Source organism: Coregonus clupeaformis, chromosome 24 (assembly GCF_020615455.1).
Source record: "Coregonus clupeaformis isolate EN_2021a chromosome 24, ASM2061545v1, whole genome shotgun sequence".
Lineage (NCBI taxonomy): Eukaryota > Metazoa > Chordata > Actinopteri > Salmoniformes > Salmonidae > Coregonus > Coregonus clupeaformis.
Genome location: NC_059215.1, coordinates 55,590,216 through 55,604,566, shown reverse-complemented (window position 1 = coordinate 55,604,566; position 14,351 = coordinate 55,590,216). Strand labels below are relative to the sequence as shown.

General features: G+C 43.3%; 1 protein-coding gene across 2 annotated transcripts in view; it reads left to right on the top strand.

Moving 5' to 3' along the window:
• Nucleotides 1-14,319, top strand: part of LOC121537885 (glycoprotein-N-acetylgalactosamine 3-beta-galactosyltransferase 1-B) — a 40,066-nt gene extending 25,747 nt beyond the window's left edge. For both annotated transcript variants that reach the window (XM_041845520.2, XM_041845519.2), the window contains exons 3-6: nucleotides 2,559-2,712; nucleotides 4,127-4,288; nucleotides 4,492-4,994; nucleotides 12,859-14,319. In XM_041845520.2, coding sequence (XP_041701454.1) covers nucleotides 2,559-2,712; nucleotides 4,127-4,288; nucleotides 4,492-4,994; nucleotides 12,859-13,194 — 1,155 coding nt within the window. In that variant the 3' untranslated portion in view covers nucleotides 13,195-14,319. The remainder of the gene's footprint in view (nucleotides 1-2,558; nucleotides 2,713-4,126; nucleotides 4,289-4,491; nucleotides 4,995-12,858) is intronic.
• The last annotated feature ends 32 nt before the right edge of the window (nucleotides 14,320-14,351 follow it).

Sequence of the window (14,351 nt, the reverse complement as noted above, 5' to 3'; positions counted from 1 at the left end):
TAAATACTATTCAGGTAGCCCTATACACCTGGAATTACTATTCATGTAGCCCTATACACCTAAAAATACTATTCAGGTAGCCCTACCTATACACCTGTAATTACTAATCAGCTTGCCCTACCTATACACCTGTCATTACTATTCAGGTAGCCCTATACACCTGTAATTACTATTCAGTTAGCCCTATACACCTGTAATTACTATTCAGGTAGCCCTATACACCTGTAATTACTCTTCAGCTAGCCCTATACCCCTGTAATTACTATTCATGTAGCCCTATACACCTAAAAATACTATTCAGGTAGCCCTATACACCTGTAAATACTATTCAGGTAACCCTATACACCTGTAATTACTATTCAGGTAGCCCTACCTATACACCTGTCATTACTATTCAGGTAGCCCTATACACCTGTAATTACTATTCAGTTAGCCCTATACACCTGTAATTACTATCTAGTAAGCTCTATACACCTGTAATTCCTATTCAGGTAGCTCTATACACCTGTAATTACTATTCAGGTAGCCCTACCTATACACCTGTAATTACTATTCAGGTAGCTCTACCTATACACCTGTAATTACTATTCAGGTAGCCCTGCCTATACACCTGTAATTACTATTCAGGTAGCCCTACCTATACACCTGTAATTACTATTCAGGTAACCCTATACACCTGTAATTACTATTCAGGTAGCCCTACATATACACCTGTAATTAGTATTCAGGTAGCCCTACCTATACACCTTTAATTAGTATTCAGGTAGACTTATAAACCTGTAATTACTATTCAGGTAGCCCTATACACCCGTAATTACTATTCAGGAACATATACACCTAGAATTACTATATAGGTAGCCCTATACACTTGTAATTACTATTCAGCTAGCCCTGCCTATACACCTGTAATTACTATTCAGGTAGCCCTACCTATACACCTGTAATTACTATTCAGGTAGACCTATAAACCTGTAATTAGTATTCAGGTAGCCCTATACACCTGTAATTACTATTCAGGTAGCCCTATACACCTGTAATTATTATTCAGGTTGTCGTACCTGTACACCTGTAATTAGTATTCAGGTAGCCCTACCTATACACCTGAAATTACTATTCAGGTAGACCTATACACCTGTAATTACTATTCAGGTAGCTCTATACACCTGTAATTACTAATCAGGAACATATACACCTGTAATTAGTATTCAGGTAGCCCTACCTATACACCTGTAATTACTATATAGGTAGCCCTATATACCTGTAATTCCTATTCAGGTAGCCCTTTACACCTGTAATTACTATTCAGCTAGCCCTACCTATACACCTGTAATTACTATTCAGTTAGCCCTATACACCTGTAATTACACTTCAGGTAACACTATACACCTGTAAATACTATTCAGGTAGCCCTACCTATACACATGTAATTACTAATCAGCTTGCCCTACCTATACACCTGTAATTACTATTCAGGTAGCCCTATAAACATTTAATTACTATTCAGGTAGCCCTACACACCTGTAATTACTATTCAGGTAGCCCTATACACTTGTAATTACTATCTAGGGATTCTTACCTATACACCTGGCATTACTATTCAGGTAGCCATATACACCTGTCATTACTATTCTGGTAGCCATATACACCTGTAATTACTATTCGGGTAGCCCTACACACCTGTAATTACTCTTCAGGTAGCCCTATACACCTATAATTACTATTCAGGTAGCCCTATACACCTGTCATTACTATTCAGGTAGCCCCACACACCTGTAATTACTCTTCAGCTTGCCCTACCTATACACCTGTAATTACTATTCAGGTAACACTACACACCTGTAATTACTATTCAGGTAGCCCTATACACTTGTAATTACTATCTAGGGATTCTTACCTATACACCTGTCATTACTATTCAGGTAGCCATATACACCTGTAATTAGTATTCAGGTAGCCCTATACACCTGTAATTACTATTCAGGTAGCCCTATACACCTGTAATTACTATTCAGGTAGCCCTATACACCTGTAATTACTATTCAGGTAGCCCTATACACCTGTACCTGTAATTACTATTCAGGTAGCCCTATACACCTGTAATTACTGTTCAGGAAAGCCTATACACCTGTAATTACTATTCAGGTAGCCCTATACACTTGGAATTACTATTCAGTTAGCCCTATACACCTGTAATTACTGTTCAGGTAAGCCTATACACCTGGAATTACTATTCAGGTAGCCTTAACTATACACCTGGAATTACTATTCAGGTAGCCTTACCTATACACCTGTAATTACTATTCAGGTAGCCCTATACACCTGTAATTACTATTCAGGTAGCCCTATACACCTGGAATTACTATTCAGGTAGCCCTATACACCTGTAATTCTTATTCAGGTAGTCCTATACACCTGTAATTACGGTACTCTCTCCTTGCATTGTTGTTACCGTTGACTGTACCTACTGTATTTTTTTATACCCGCTATGGTATGATGATGTTATCAGTCAGTAAACTTAGTTGAACTTGAACCACGTCATCTTTATTTGTAAAAAAAAGGTGTGGTTCGAGATGAGCATGGAGCCCCTTGTGCTGGGAGAGGGCCAGGACAGCTCAGTAGCAGCGTTGGCGAAGGAGAGACAGGCTAGAGACAGTAATAACTGGAGGGTGGAAGGAGCAGCCCTCATCAACCTCAACCACCTGCACCACACAGGTATACAGGCCCAATAAGACCCATGACCTCTTCAAGTTAAAGGAAATACAGTGGGGGAAAAAAGTATTTAGTCAGCCACCAATTGTGCAAGTTCTCCCACTTAAAAAGATGAGAGGCCTGTAATTTTCATCATAGGTACACGTCAACTATGACAGACAAATTGAGAATTTTTTTCTCCAGAAAATCAGATTGTAGGATTTTTAATGAATTTATTTGCAAATTGGGACCAAAGTAACAAAGCCTACCATCAGTAACACACTACGCCGCCAGGGACTCAAATCCTGCAATGCAAGACGTGTCCCCCTGCTTAAGCCAGTACATTTCCAGGCCCGTCTGAAGTTTGCTAGAGTGCATTGGATGATCCAGAAGAGGATTGGGAGAATGTCATATGGTCAGATGAAACCAAAATAGAACTTTTTGGTCAAAACTCAACTCGTCGTGTTTGGAGGACAAAGAATGCTGAGTTGCATCCAAAGAACACCATACCTACTGTGAAGCATGGGGCTGGAAACATCATGCTTTGGGGCTGTTTTTCTGCAAAGGGACCAGGACGACTGATCCGTGTAAAGGAAAGAATGAATGGGGCCATGTATCGTGAGATTTTGAGTGAAAACCTCCTTCCATCAGCAAGGGCATTGAAGATGAAACGTGGCTGGGTCTTTCAGCATGACAATGATCCCAAACACACCGCCCGGGCAATGAAGGAGCGGCTTCGTAAGAAGCATTTCAAGGTCCTGGAGTGGCCTAGCCAGTCTCCAGATCTCAACCCCATAGAAAATCTTTGGAGGGAGTTGAAAGTCCGTGTTGCCCAGCGACAGCCCCAAAACATCACTGCTCTAGAGGAGATCTGCATGGAGGAATGGGCCAAAATACCAGCAACAGTGTGTGAAAACCTTGTGAAGACTTACAGAAAATGTTTGACCTGTGTCATTGCCAACAAAGGGTATATAACAAAGTATTGAGAAACTTTTGTTATTGACCAAATACTTATTTTCCACCATAATTTGCAAATAAATTCATTAAAAATCCTACAATGCGATATTCTGGAAAAAAAATTCTCAATTTGTCTGTCATAGTTTAGTTGACGTGTACCTATGATGAAAATTACAGGCCTCTCTCATCTTTTTAAGTGGGAGAACTTGCACAATTGGTGGCTGACTAAATACTTTTTTTCCCCACTGTACATTTCCTCTGAAGTTTCTCATAAATCTGTGTGGAAGTATTAAAGGTGTGTGTTGTGTATTTTAATATAGAAAATAGACCTCTTGGTTGCCACAATTGTCAAGACACTTAATTATTTAACTTAATTGGCTCTTTCCAAAACATCCATACATCTCGCCATAGAAATATGAATACTATACAGTGTCTCTCTACCATCAATTAAAGTTGTTTCTAATTTGGCTATGGTGTTCAGGTGAGGACAGTCGCATGGCAGACGAGCTGTACCAGAAGGTGCGCATCCTTTGCTGGGTGATGACTGGTCCCAGTAACCTGCAGACCAAGGCCCGCCACGTAAAGGCTACCTGGAGCCGCCACTGCAACGTGGTGGTCTTCATGAGCTCTGTCGACGACCCAGGTAGGTACCCAGCCAGGTAGCCTAGAGGGCAGAGAGGCGGGCCGGTTCGAATCCCATGACCGACGGGAAAAATCTGGTTGAAAGTATCCTAGATGCTGTCTCCTGCTGTTGTGCCCTTGAGCAATGCACTTAACCCTAACTGCTCTCCATCCAGTGTTGGTGAAATGTAGGAAAATGGGCAATAAAGCATTCTTCTTCTCCAGACTTCCCCACAGTGGGGCTCGGCACAGGGGAGGGCCGCGACCAGCTTTACTGGAAGACCATCAGGGCCTTCCACTACGCCCTGGAGCATCATGGGAATGATGCCGACTGGTTCCTCAAGGCGGACGACGACACCTTCATAGTGGTGGACAACCTCCGCTGGGTCCTGTCCAATCACACGCCGGAGGAGCCCCTCTACTTCGGCAAGCGCTTCAAGCCCTACGCCAAGCAGGGTTACATGAGTGGCGGAGCAGGATATGTGTTGAGTAAAGAAGCCCTCAGGAGGTTTGTGGAGGGGTTCAAGACCAAGGTGTGTACCCATACCACCCCTGTGGAGGACTTGGCTCTGGGACAGTGTCTGGAGAAGATGGGTGTTCTGGCTATGGACTCGAGAGATACGTTGCAACGGGAGACGTTTCATCCGTTTGTTCCCGAGCATCATCTGACCGGGAAGTTCTCCAAGAGCTTCTGGTACTGGAGTTACTGCTACTACCCCATCGTAGAGGTCTGTCTAGTTGTTCTTACTTGGTGGCTTTCAGTTTCACCCATTTATTAAAGTGGAACTGACAGCGTTTTAACTACTTTGCAGATATGAAACAAATAGACAACCATAATATCAGTCAAAAATGTAAAATTCCCAGTTTATGCTACAAAACCAACTTTATAAGAGGTTTTAAAAATAGGTTACATTTGACTCAACATTCCATGACGTACACTAAGGCATTGTTGTTATAATAGATGGATGCAGTTCAATGCATGATTAATATACTGAACCAATACATTTCTTGGTAATATTGCTATCAGGTTGTAAATCACAGCTGGCCTGGTACATTGTTTGCTGCCTCCATTCGGGATACACTGTTTCAGTTTCAATGACTCAATATTTTGGACAAAAATGGATGAATGTAACTAAGGCTGGGAATGTCAATACAATCAAACTAGCAAGGGCAATGATCACAAGTCAGTCATAACGTGGCTAATAAGCTAGCATATCTATTTATGTAGCAAGCTAAAAACACAGAGTCTAACATTAGCTAGATAGCTAGCTAGCTGCTAGGAGAACATCATGTCATGTCATTGGAGTGTCATGTCATTTCGGTGGCTATACACAGCTAGAGATGCAGGTGTCATTTGGTTACCTAGCAAGAATATGAACGACTGTTATCCAGTTAGCATATCTCTTGCGTTCGCAAATTCACTCTGGCTATATACTCCGATTTCAGAACACTCGTCTGAGTGTGCCAGAGCGCAGAATAACTGATGAATTTAGCAACACCTGCTGAATATGACCGTTGTCAATAAACGTAGGCAAAACAATAGTTAGTCACGAACGCTCTAGATAACATGCAAACAGCCTAGCTAACCAGCTCTGCTAGGGCAAGTAAAATGGTCAGGGTGAGGTGTTCTCTCATTTGTGTATGGAAGTAGCTTGGTTGGGACAAGCATGCATTGCCAACTTTAGCCAGGCAGGCAAGGTGCAGAAGGACGAGTAGGCTACAATTCCCCATCGTTTTATCAGTGCAATTTTGATGGCCAACTACCTGAAAAAGTTTGTCTAATGTTCCTTCGTTATATTTTTGCTCATCTTGCTCTGGCTAGCATTAGTTGTTGATCTTGTTGATGTACATAACTGAGGGAGCAAGCGCCTACCTTTTCATGGTTGTTTGATCAATAGGACTGTAAAGTTCCCAAATGTAAGAGGACTCCCGTGGTATTGACATATTTGCAGAAATCCATTCGGGTGTATTTTGTGGCTTTTGGCGAATGCGTTCTAATGGATCTAAAGTCACGCTGTTGCAATAATGAATGTGAGTGATGACAGGCCTGTGTGGCAATGGCTTGTTTGCATAAAGTCCTACAGTAGCTCTGATTGGCTATGGTGCACCGGTCTGCATAGACTCCGGTATTGGACGAGACAGATGTTTTTATTAGGTTTCATTTACTGCAGTGTCTATTAATTGTCGAAACGCACTGCCGCTTTCCCACTCTATATTGCTATAGAATTTTCACAAATGCCTTAGAACGTTTGGGAGTTACGTATACTAAGAATTTATGAAAACGTGAAAATGATCATATCTAAGTTATCACTTGTCATATTCTTCCTGGGGATGTATATGATTTCAGCGAATGGATTGGCATCAAACACATGGAAAGTATGTTTGATGCATTTTATACTATTCCAACCATTCCACTCCAGCCAATTAAGGTGCCACCATCCTCCTGTGACACCAAGTGTTTTTGATCTATTAAAGTGTGTAGGTAGGGCATCGTTTCACCAGGGCATCACTGTCTTACGCAAACCCTCTAGGTGCAAAATATGGTATATTCACATTTATTTTCAATGAACAAAACAGCCTGAATATAAACTACAGTTGAAGTCGGAAGTTTACATACACTTAGGTTGGAGTCATTAAAACTCGTTTTTCAACCAATCCACACATTTCTTGTTAACAAACTATAGTTTTGGCAAGTCGGTTAGGACATCTACTTTGCGCATAACACAAGTCATTTTTCCAACAATTGTTTACAGACAGATTATTTCACTTATAATTCACTCTATCACAATTCCAGTGGGTCAGAAGTTGACTGTGCCTTTAAACAGCTTTGAAAATTCCAGAAAATAATGTCATGGCTTTAGAAGCTTCTGATAGGCTAATTGACATCATTTGAGTCAATTGGAGGTGTACCTGTGGATGTATATCAAGGCCTACCTTCAAACTCAGTGCCTTTTTGCTTGACATCATGGGAAAATCAAAATAAATCAGCCAAGACCTTAGAAAAATAATTGTAGACCTCCACAAGTCTGAAGGTACCACGTTCATCTGTACAAACAATAGTACGCAAGTATAAACACCATGGGACCACGCAACCGTCATACCGCTCAGGAAAGAGACGCGTTCTGTCTCCTAGAGATTAACGTACTTTGGTGCAAATAAATCCCAGAAAAACAGCAAAGGACCTTGTGAAGATGCTGGAGGACACAGGTACAAAAGTATCTATATCCACTGTAAAACGAGTCCTATATCGACATAACCTGAAAGGCCGCTCAGCAAGGAAGAAGCCACTGCTCCAAAACCGCCATAAAAAAGCCAGACTACGGTTTGCAACTGCACATGGGGACAAAGATCATACTTTTTGGAGAAATGTCCTCTGGTCTGATGAAAAAAAAATAGAACTGTTTGGCCATAATATGTTTGGAGGAAAAAGGGGGTTCTTGCAAGCCGAAGAACACCATCCGCGAAGCATGGGGGTGGCAGCATCATGCTGTGGGGGTGCTTTGCTGCAGGAGGGACTGGTGCACTTCACAAAATAGATGGTATCATGAGGAAGGAAAATTATGTGGATTTATTGAAGCAACATCTCAAGACATCAGTCAGGAAGTTAAAGCTATGTCGCAAATGGGTCCTCCAAATGGACAATGACCCCAAGCATACTTCCAAAGTTGTGGCAAAATGGCTTAAGGACAACAAAGTGAAGGTATTGGAGTGGCCATCACAAAGCCCTGACCTCAATCCTATAGAACATTTGTGGGCAGAACTGAAAAAGCGTGTGCGAGCAAGGAGGCCTATAAACCTGACTCAGTTACACCAGCTCGGTCAGGAGGAATGGGCCAAAATTCACCCAATTTATTGTGGGAAGCTTGTGGAAGGCTACCCGAAACGTTTGACCCAAGTTAAACAATTGAAAGACAATGCTACCAAATTCTAATTGAGTGTATGTAAACTTCTGATCCACTGGGAATGTGATGAAATACATAAAAGCTTAAATAAATCATTCTCTCTACTATTATTCTGACATTTCACATTCTTAAAATAAAGTGGTGATCCTAACTGACCTAAAACAGGGAATTTTTACTAGGATTAAATGTCAGGAAATGTGAAAAACTTCCGACTTCAACTGTATAATGTAAAGGATATCTCACAGTGAATGACAACGTTAATGAATGTTGGTTCTACTTCATACCTTTCAGACCGTCAATACTGTTGAAAGTATGGATTATATTTGTCGCGTTCCGCACACGTCGAGTATTAATAACAACAAAGTCACGCCGGTGATGTGACAGTGTGGGAGGACGTGCCTCCACGGTTCATATAAAACCGTACGTCAGGCCATGCACTGATTAGCCTTATCGCGCAAGTTGACAGCTCCGCTGCTCTTGTTTTTCGGATTGCATCTTCCCAGGTCCCGGTAGGGTAAGCTTAACTCTGTGTGAGTTGTGTGTACTGTCAGTCTGTCACCAACAGCCTGTGACCTGTGGGTCAGAGCGTAAAATTCGCCCTCTAAGGCTGTGACAGCTCTCCCCTACCTATCCCTTTTATTGGAGGATATCGGGCTTCCTTGTCTTGTGCTGACTTAGCCCACCAGCTAGTGTGTGTGTTGGCCACCGTACTCCTGTGCTAACCTTGTCAAGATATCCTCCACTGCTGTGCTCGTTATCGAGGCCACCGACTATTGAAAACTCGAACGGGTCAATTCCCTAGATAACTGCGTCTAGGAAGGTTGTTAGCCTAGCCAGCTATAAAACATGAGATTTGGATTGCCTCCCCTAGGCATCCCTCTCCCCTGGTACACTACATTACCAAAGGTATGTGGACACGTGCTCGTCGAACATCTCATTCCAAAATCATGGGCATTAATATGAAGTTGGTCCCCCCTTTGCTGCTATAACAGCCTCCACTCTTCTGGGAAGGCTTTCCACTAGATGTTGGAACATTGCTGCGGGGACTTCCTTCCATTCAGCCACAAGAATATTAGTGAGGTTGGGCACTGATGTTGGGCGATTAGGCGTGGCTCGCAGTTGGCCTTCCAATTCATCCCAAAGGTGTTCGATGGGGTTGAGGTCAGGGCTCTGTGCAGGCCAGTCAAGTTCTTTCACACCGATCTCGACAAACCATTTCTGTATGGACCTCGCTTCATGCTGAAACAGGAAAGGGCCTTCCCCAAACTGTTGCCACAAAGTTGGAAGCACAGAATCGTCTAGACTGTCATTGTATGCTGTAGCGTTAAGATTTCCCTTCACTGAAACTAAGGGGCCTAGCCCGAAACATGAAAAACAGCCCCAGACCATTATTCCTCCTCCACCAAAATGTACAGTTGGCACCGTGCATTGGGGCAGGTAGCGTTCTCCTGGCATCCGCCAAACCCAGATTCGTCCGTCGGACTGCCAGATGGTGAAGCGCGATTCATCACTCCAGAGAGCTCCAGAGTCCAATGGCGACGAGCTTTACACCACTCCAGCCGACGCTTGGCATTGCGCATGGTGATGTTAGGCTAGTGTGCGGCCGCTCGGCCATGGAAACCCATTTCATGAAGCTCCCGACGAACAGTTCTTGTGCTTACGTTGGCAGTTTGGAACTCGGTAAAGAGTGTTGCAACCGAGCAGAGACGTTTTTTGACGCACTATGCGCTTCAGCACTCAGCGGTCCCTCTCTGTGAGCTTGTGTTTTTTCAGCTTTGCGGCTGAGCCATTGTTGCTCCTAGACGTTTCCACTTCACTATAACAGCACTTACAGGACCGAGGCAGCTCTAGCAGGGCAGAAATTTGACGAACGGTGCCACGTTGAAAGTCACTGAGCTCTTCAGTAAGGCCATTCTACTGCCAATGTTAATTTATGGAGATTGCATGGCTGTGTGCTCATTCTTATACACCTGTCATCAACGGGTGTTGCTGAAATAGGCGAATCCACTACTTTGAAGGGGTGTCCACATACTTTTGTATATATAGTGTATTACTGGCATGCTACAAGCTAGCTAGCTATCTAGCTAGTTTACCAACTCAACCTAGCTACAACTGTGTGTTGTCAGCTTAGTTTACCAAATGACGGCCAATCGTGCTTGTTTCGCATAAATACTGGAAGCCTACATTTAAACATGATATCTCTGCTGCCCCAGCCCTGTGGTCATAGCTAGGCTCACCCTAAATTATTTGGCAGTTGCTGTTCAACTCCCGCCAGATTATTGTAGCTCTACCTTTACTGTGTATTGTGGTAGCTGTTGTACAGTCTCCGGTTACTATTATATTAGTTAATTGGATTAATCAGTATATTGCGTAAGAAATATTTTATATCTATATTTTATAAAACATTTCTTCACATTCTGAGCTGAGAGAACACTGCATCACCATGATGCTGAGCATGCATGGCTGCTCCTCTTGTAGAGCTGAACTACAAGCAGATGATGGTCATGACCTGTGCCACGCCTGCCTAGGCGTTGGCCATCTGCATGAGCCCCTTACTGACCCCTGCATTAACTGCACTATCCTGCCTGTGAAGGTGAGGGAAGCGTGGCTAGCCAGAATTGAGGGCCTGGTTTTCACAGATAATTTACCAGCGTCCGGCGTTGTTCACCAGGACCCACCCATGGCCACCAAAAGATGGAAAGCCCACGAAACCGATGGTGCCCCCCCGGTGAAAAGTCAGAAAATAAGAGCCTCACTCGGAAGGTCAATTCCTTATCTTCTGAGATAGAGCAGCTAAAAACGCTTTTGCCTTCCTTCGAGCCCCCTGAGTCGGGGCATTCTAGCACTCCCTCCAGCATGGGGGACACAACAGAGGACTCAGATAGCCGTGACCAGGATGATGACAAGCCCAACATGGCGAAGGGGGTGCCAACCAGTGTTGTGGACCCATTCAGTCTCAATGCTAAAGATGGGTAAGAGGAGTCATTCCGAGGCTTTGATCACACTGAGTCAGAAGCAAGCTCTGCCTCACTACGCACTGTCCTGCGTACTGCCTTAGCTAGGCTAGAGCTTGATGACCCTCAAGCCACAGCCCCTGCAGCTAACCTATTCTTTAAGAAGGCCCCAGCAGCTACACCGTTCAGTGTGCTACTTTCACCGGCTTTTCTTACGGAGCTTCAGAGATGCTGGGCTGACCTGCGGGCTCTCGCCCACCACGGCAAGGATAGTAGGACGCTATCTGCCAGAAACTGAATGGTGGAGGTCGGCCGATTTACCCAGCAGCACCTGACCTACTGGGCATCCCATTCCTCAGACCCATGGGTGGTGATGACCCTCTCACAAGGGTACAGTCTGCAGTTCCGACACCAACCCCCACCATTCTCAGGGGTCAGAATGACTTCAGTCACAGACCTCCTGAAAGCGTGCACCCTCAACCAGGAGATTACATCTCTCCTGGAGAAGGGCACAATCATAAGAGTAAAAGCATCAGAACAGCAAGATGGCTTTCACTCAACCTATTTCCTGGTTCTGCAGAAAGACGGAGGCTTCCATCCAGTTCTGGATTTAAAGCGGTTCATTGTTTTCCTAAAAGTTCTCTCCTTTCACATGTTGCGGACGGTCAACGTTCTCCAGACTGTAGCCGCAGGGGAATGGTTCACGTCCCTGGACTTAAAGGACGCTTACTTTCACGTTCCTGTGTTACTGGAACCAAGGCGTTTCCTGTGGTTCACCTTCCATGGCCATACATACCAGTTTGCTGTAGTACCCTTCAGCCTCTCCCCTGGCACAGCGCTGACACTGACCCACGTCACCGCACTGGGTCTTACTGTGAACAACGAAAATAGCAACTTCACACCAAGCCAAAAAGGTCACCTTTGTTTGCATGGTTCTGAACTCCCACACTATGAGGGCATGTATAACACCTCAGCGCGTGGACAGCATTCTTCTTCTTCTGCAACAATTCCAGTTGAATGGGTTGGTGAAGGTACGAACGCTCCAACAACTGATGGCATGCTCGTGGCAGCCATACTGATGGGCATGCTCGTGGCAGCCATACTGATGGGCATGCTTGTGGCAGCCATACTGATGGTCTTCCAGGTATTCGTAGAACCATAGTTACATTCGTAATTTACGATTATCTGTCCAACTGGGTCTTTGGCCCTGGTTAGTACAGCTTTAAAATAAATAAATAACATTGATGCTAAAGTGGATGATTGCAGTAGAGACAAAACTCTGTCAACAATAGGAACCTATTTGTTACAGATAATAGCTCTAATTCTTTGTGCTTTGCAATGCAAATTAGAAGTCTATTATGAGTCTGTCAGACAGGGACCATCAAGACACATGGCAATACAATTGGGGGTAAACAAGCATCTTTGTGGTGGAAACACAGCCAGTGTCTCCGCTGTTCGATACCAAGGTAGTCTAATTCCAAATGGTTATCAGACTGACTGTCAAAAACGGGCAATGTGATTTTCAGAGTACCCGAGATACTTGAAGCCATGTGAAATAGACAGTGAACACCACAATAGTCAGGTATGCTGTTGAATTTAATATACAAAAATCCCATATATTTTTAAGGGTGCTGTTCGGAGCCTTGGTTCATGTCTTCTGCTCTGTCAACAGATACAGTGAAAGGCCATGTAGTACGTTTTAGAATACTGTGTGTGTGTGTGCTTTTCTCCCCCAGGGTCCCCAGTGCTGCTCAGACCTGGCAGTATCCTTCCACTATGTGGATGCAGAGCTGATGTACACACTAGAGTACTGGACCTACCATCTCCGTGCCTACGGCTACAGACACCGCTACAGACCTCCACTACCCCAGGGCCTGGTGGAGCGGCTGGCCCAGACAGAGAGGCCTGCAGTGGGTACAGCTGGGAGAGGGAGAACCCCAGCTAGTATTACTGTTGGTGCTGATGGGGACCAGTCCAAAACAGAGTCTGGGGCAAAGCCTTTGTCAGACAAAGGTGGGAAGGAGACATTGGGTAAAATCCCCTTTGACAATAACAGGACTGCAGTCACATAGGAGAGACAAGGGTGATTCTTACGCCCAGTTCCACCACAGTGCAAGTTTGATTGATTATAGGTGATTTTATATAGGTTTAAAAAATCTTTAAGTGAGTCCATATAATGTAAGTCATTTAACTTGAAAGTTTTAACTGTTTTTATTGATATCTGTTGCTATTTAATAGGATATTCTGTTTGAATTGAAATAGTATGCAGTTACTTACCATTCATCCATATCCAGTACTAGACAGCTTATTACATTATCCATATCCAGTACTAGACAGCTTATTACATTATCTATATCAGTACTAGACAGCGTATTACATTATCTATATCCAGTACTAGACAGCTTATTACATTATCCATATCCAGTACTAGACAGCTTATTACATGATCTATATCCAGTACTAGACAGCTTATTACATTATCTATATCCAGTACTAGACAGCTTATTACATTATCTATATCCAGTACTAGACAGCTTATTACATTATCCATATCCAGTACTAGACAGCTTATTACATGATCTATATCCAGTACTAGACAGCTTATTACATAACCCAAGCTGCGTTCAAAGGTCCAGACCTTGACAATTCTGATAGCATGATATCAAGCATTTCTGTTTCTTACAGTTGATTTGGTAAATCATCAATGCCACAACTAACAATGCTTCTTTATTCCATTGCCTTATTGACCGTCCACCACTATTCAATGCTATATTGTATTGAACTTATAGAGAGATATGAAGGGACCTTTTTATGTCTGCACTGACCGATGGTAAAGATTCTTAATTGGGTTGAATCTTCGTCAGAATCTGTTTTCAGTGTCAAGGCAAGCTGATAGAGCACATTTTTGACATGGTATTACATTTCTCTGTGTTATAGCTAAGTGTGAGTGTATATCATGTCACATATTATACCCATATGCAGGATGGCAGCATCTTTGTCATTGCTTTGGTGGTGGATTTCAATTTTGTCCAAATATTGTGTCTTAATTGTCAGTGTTGATGAAATGTGATTGGCACATATTATTATTTATTATAATTGTAATCATTTCTACAGATGTATCATCTTAATTTGATCACCCTGTTGCAGGAGAAAGTGGAAATGTAAAACTTGCATTGTATTTGAGGTTTAAAAAGGCTTCTGAGGTTTGTAATTTCCACTTTGAAATTCC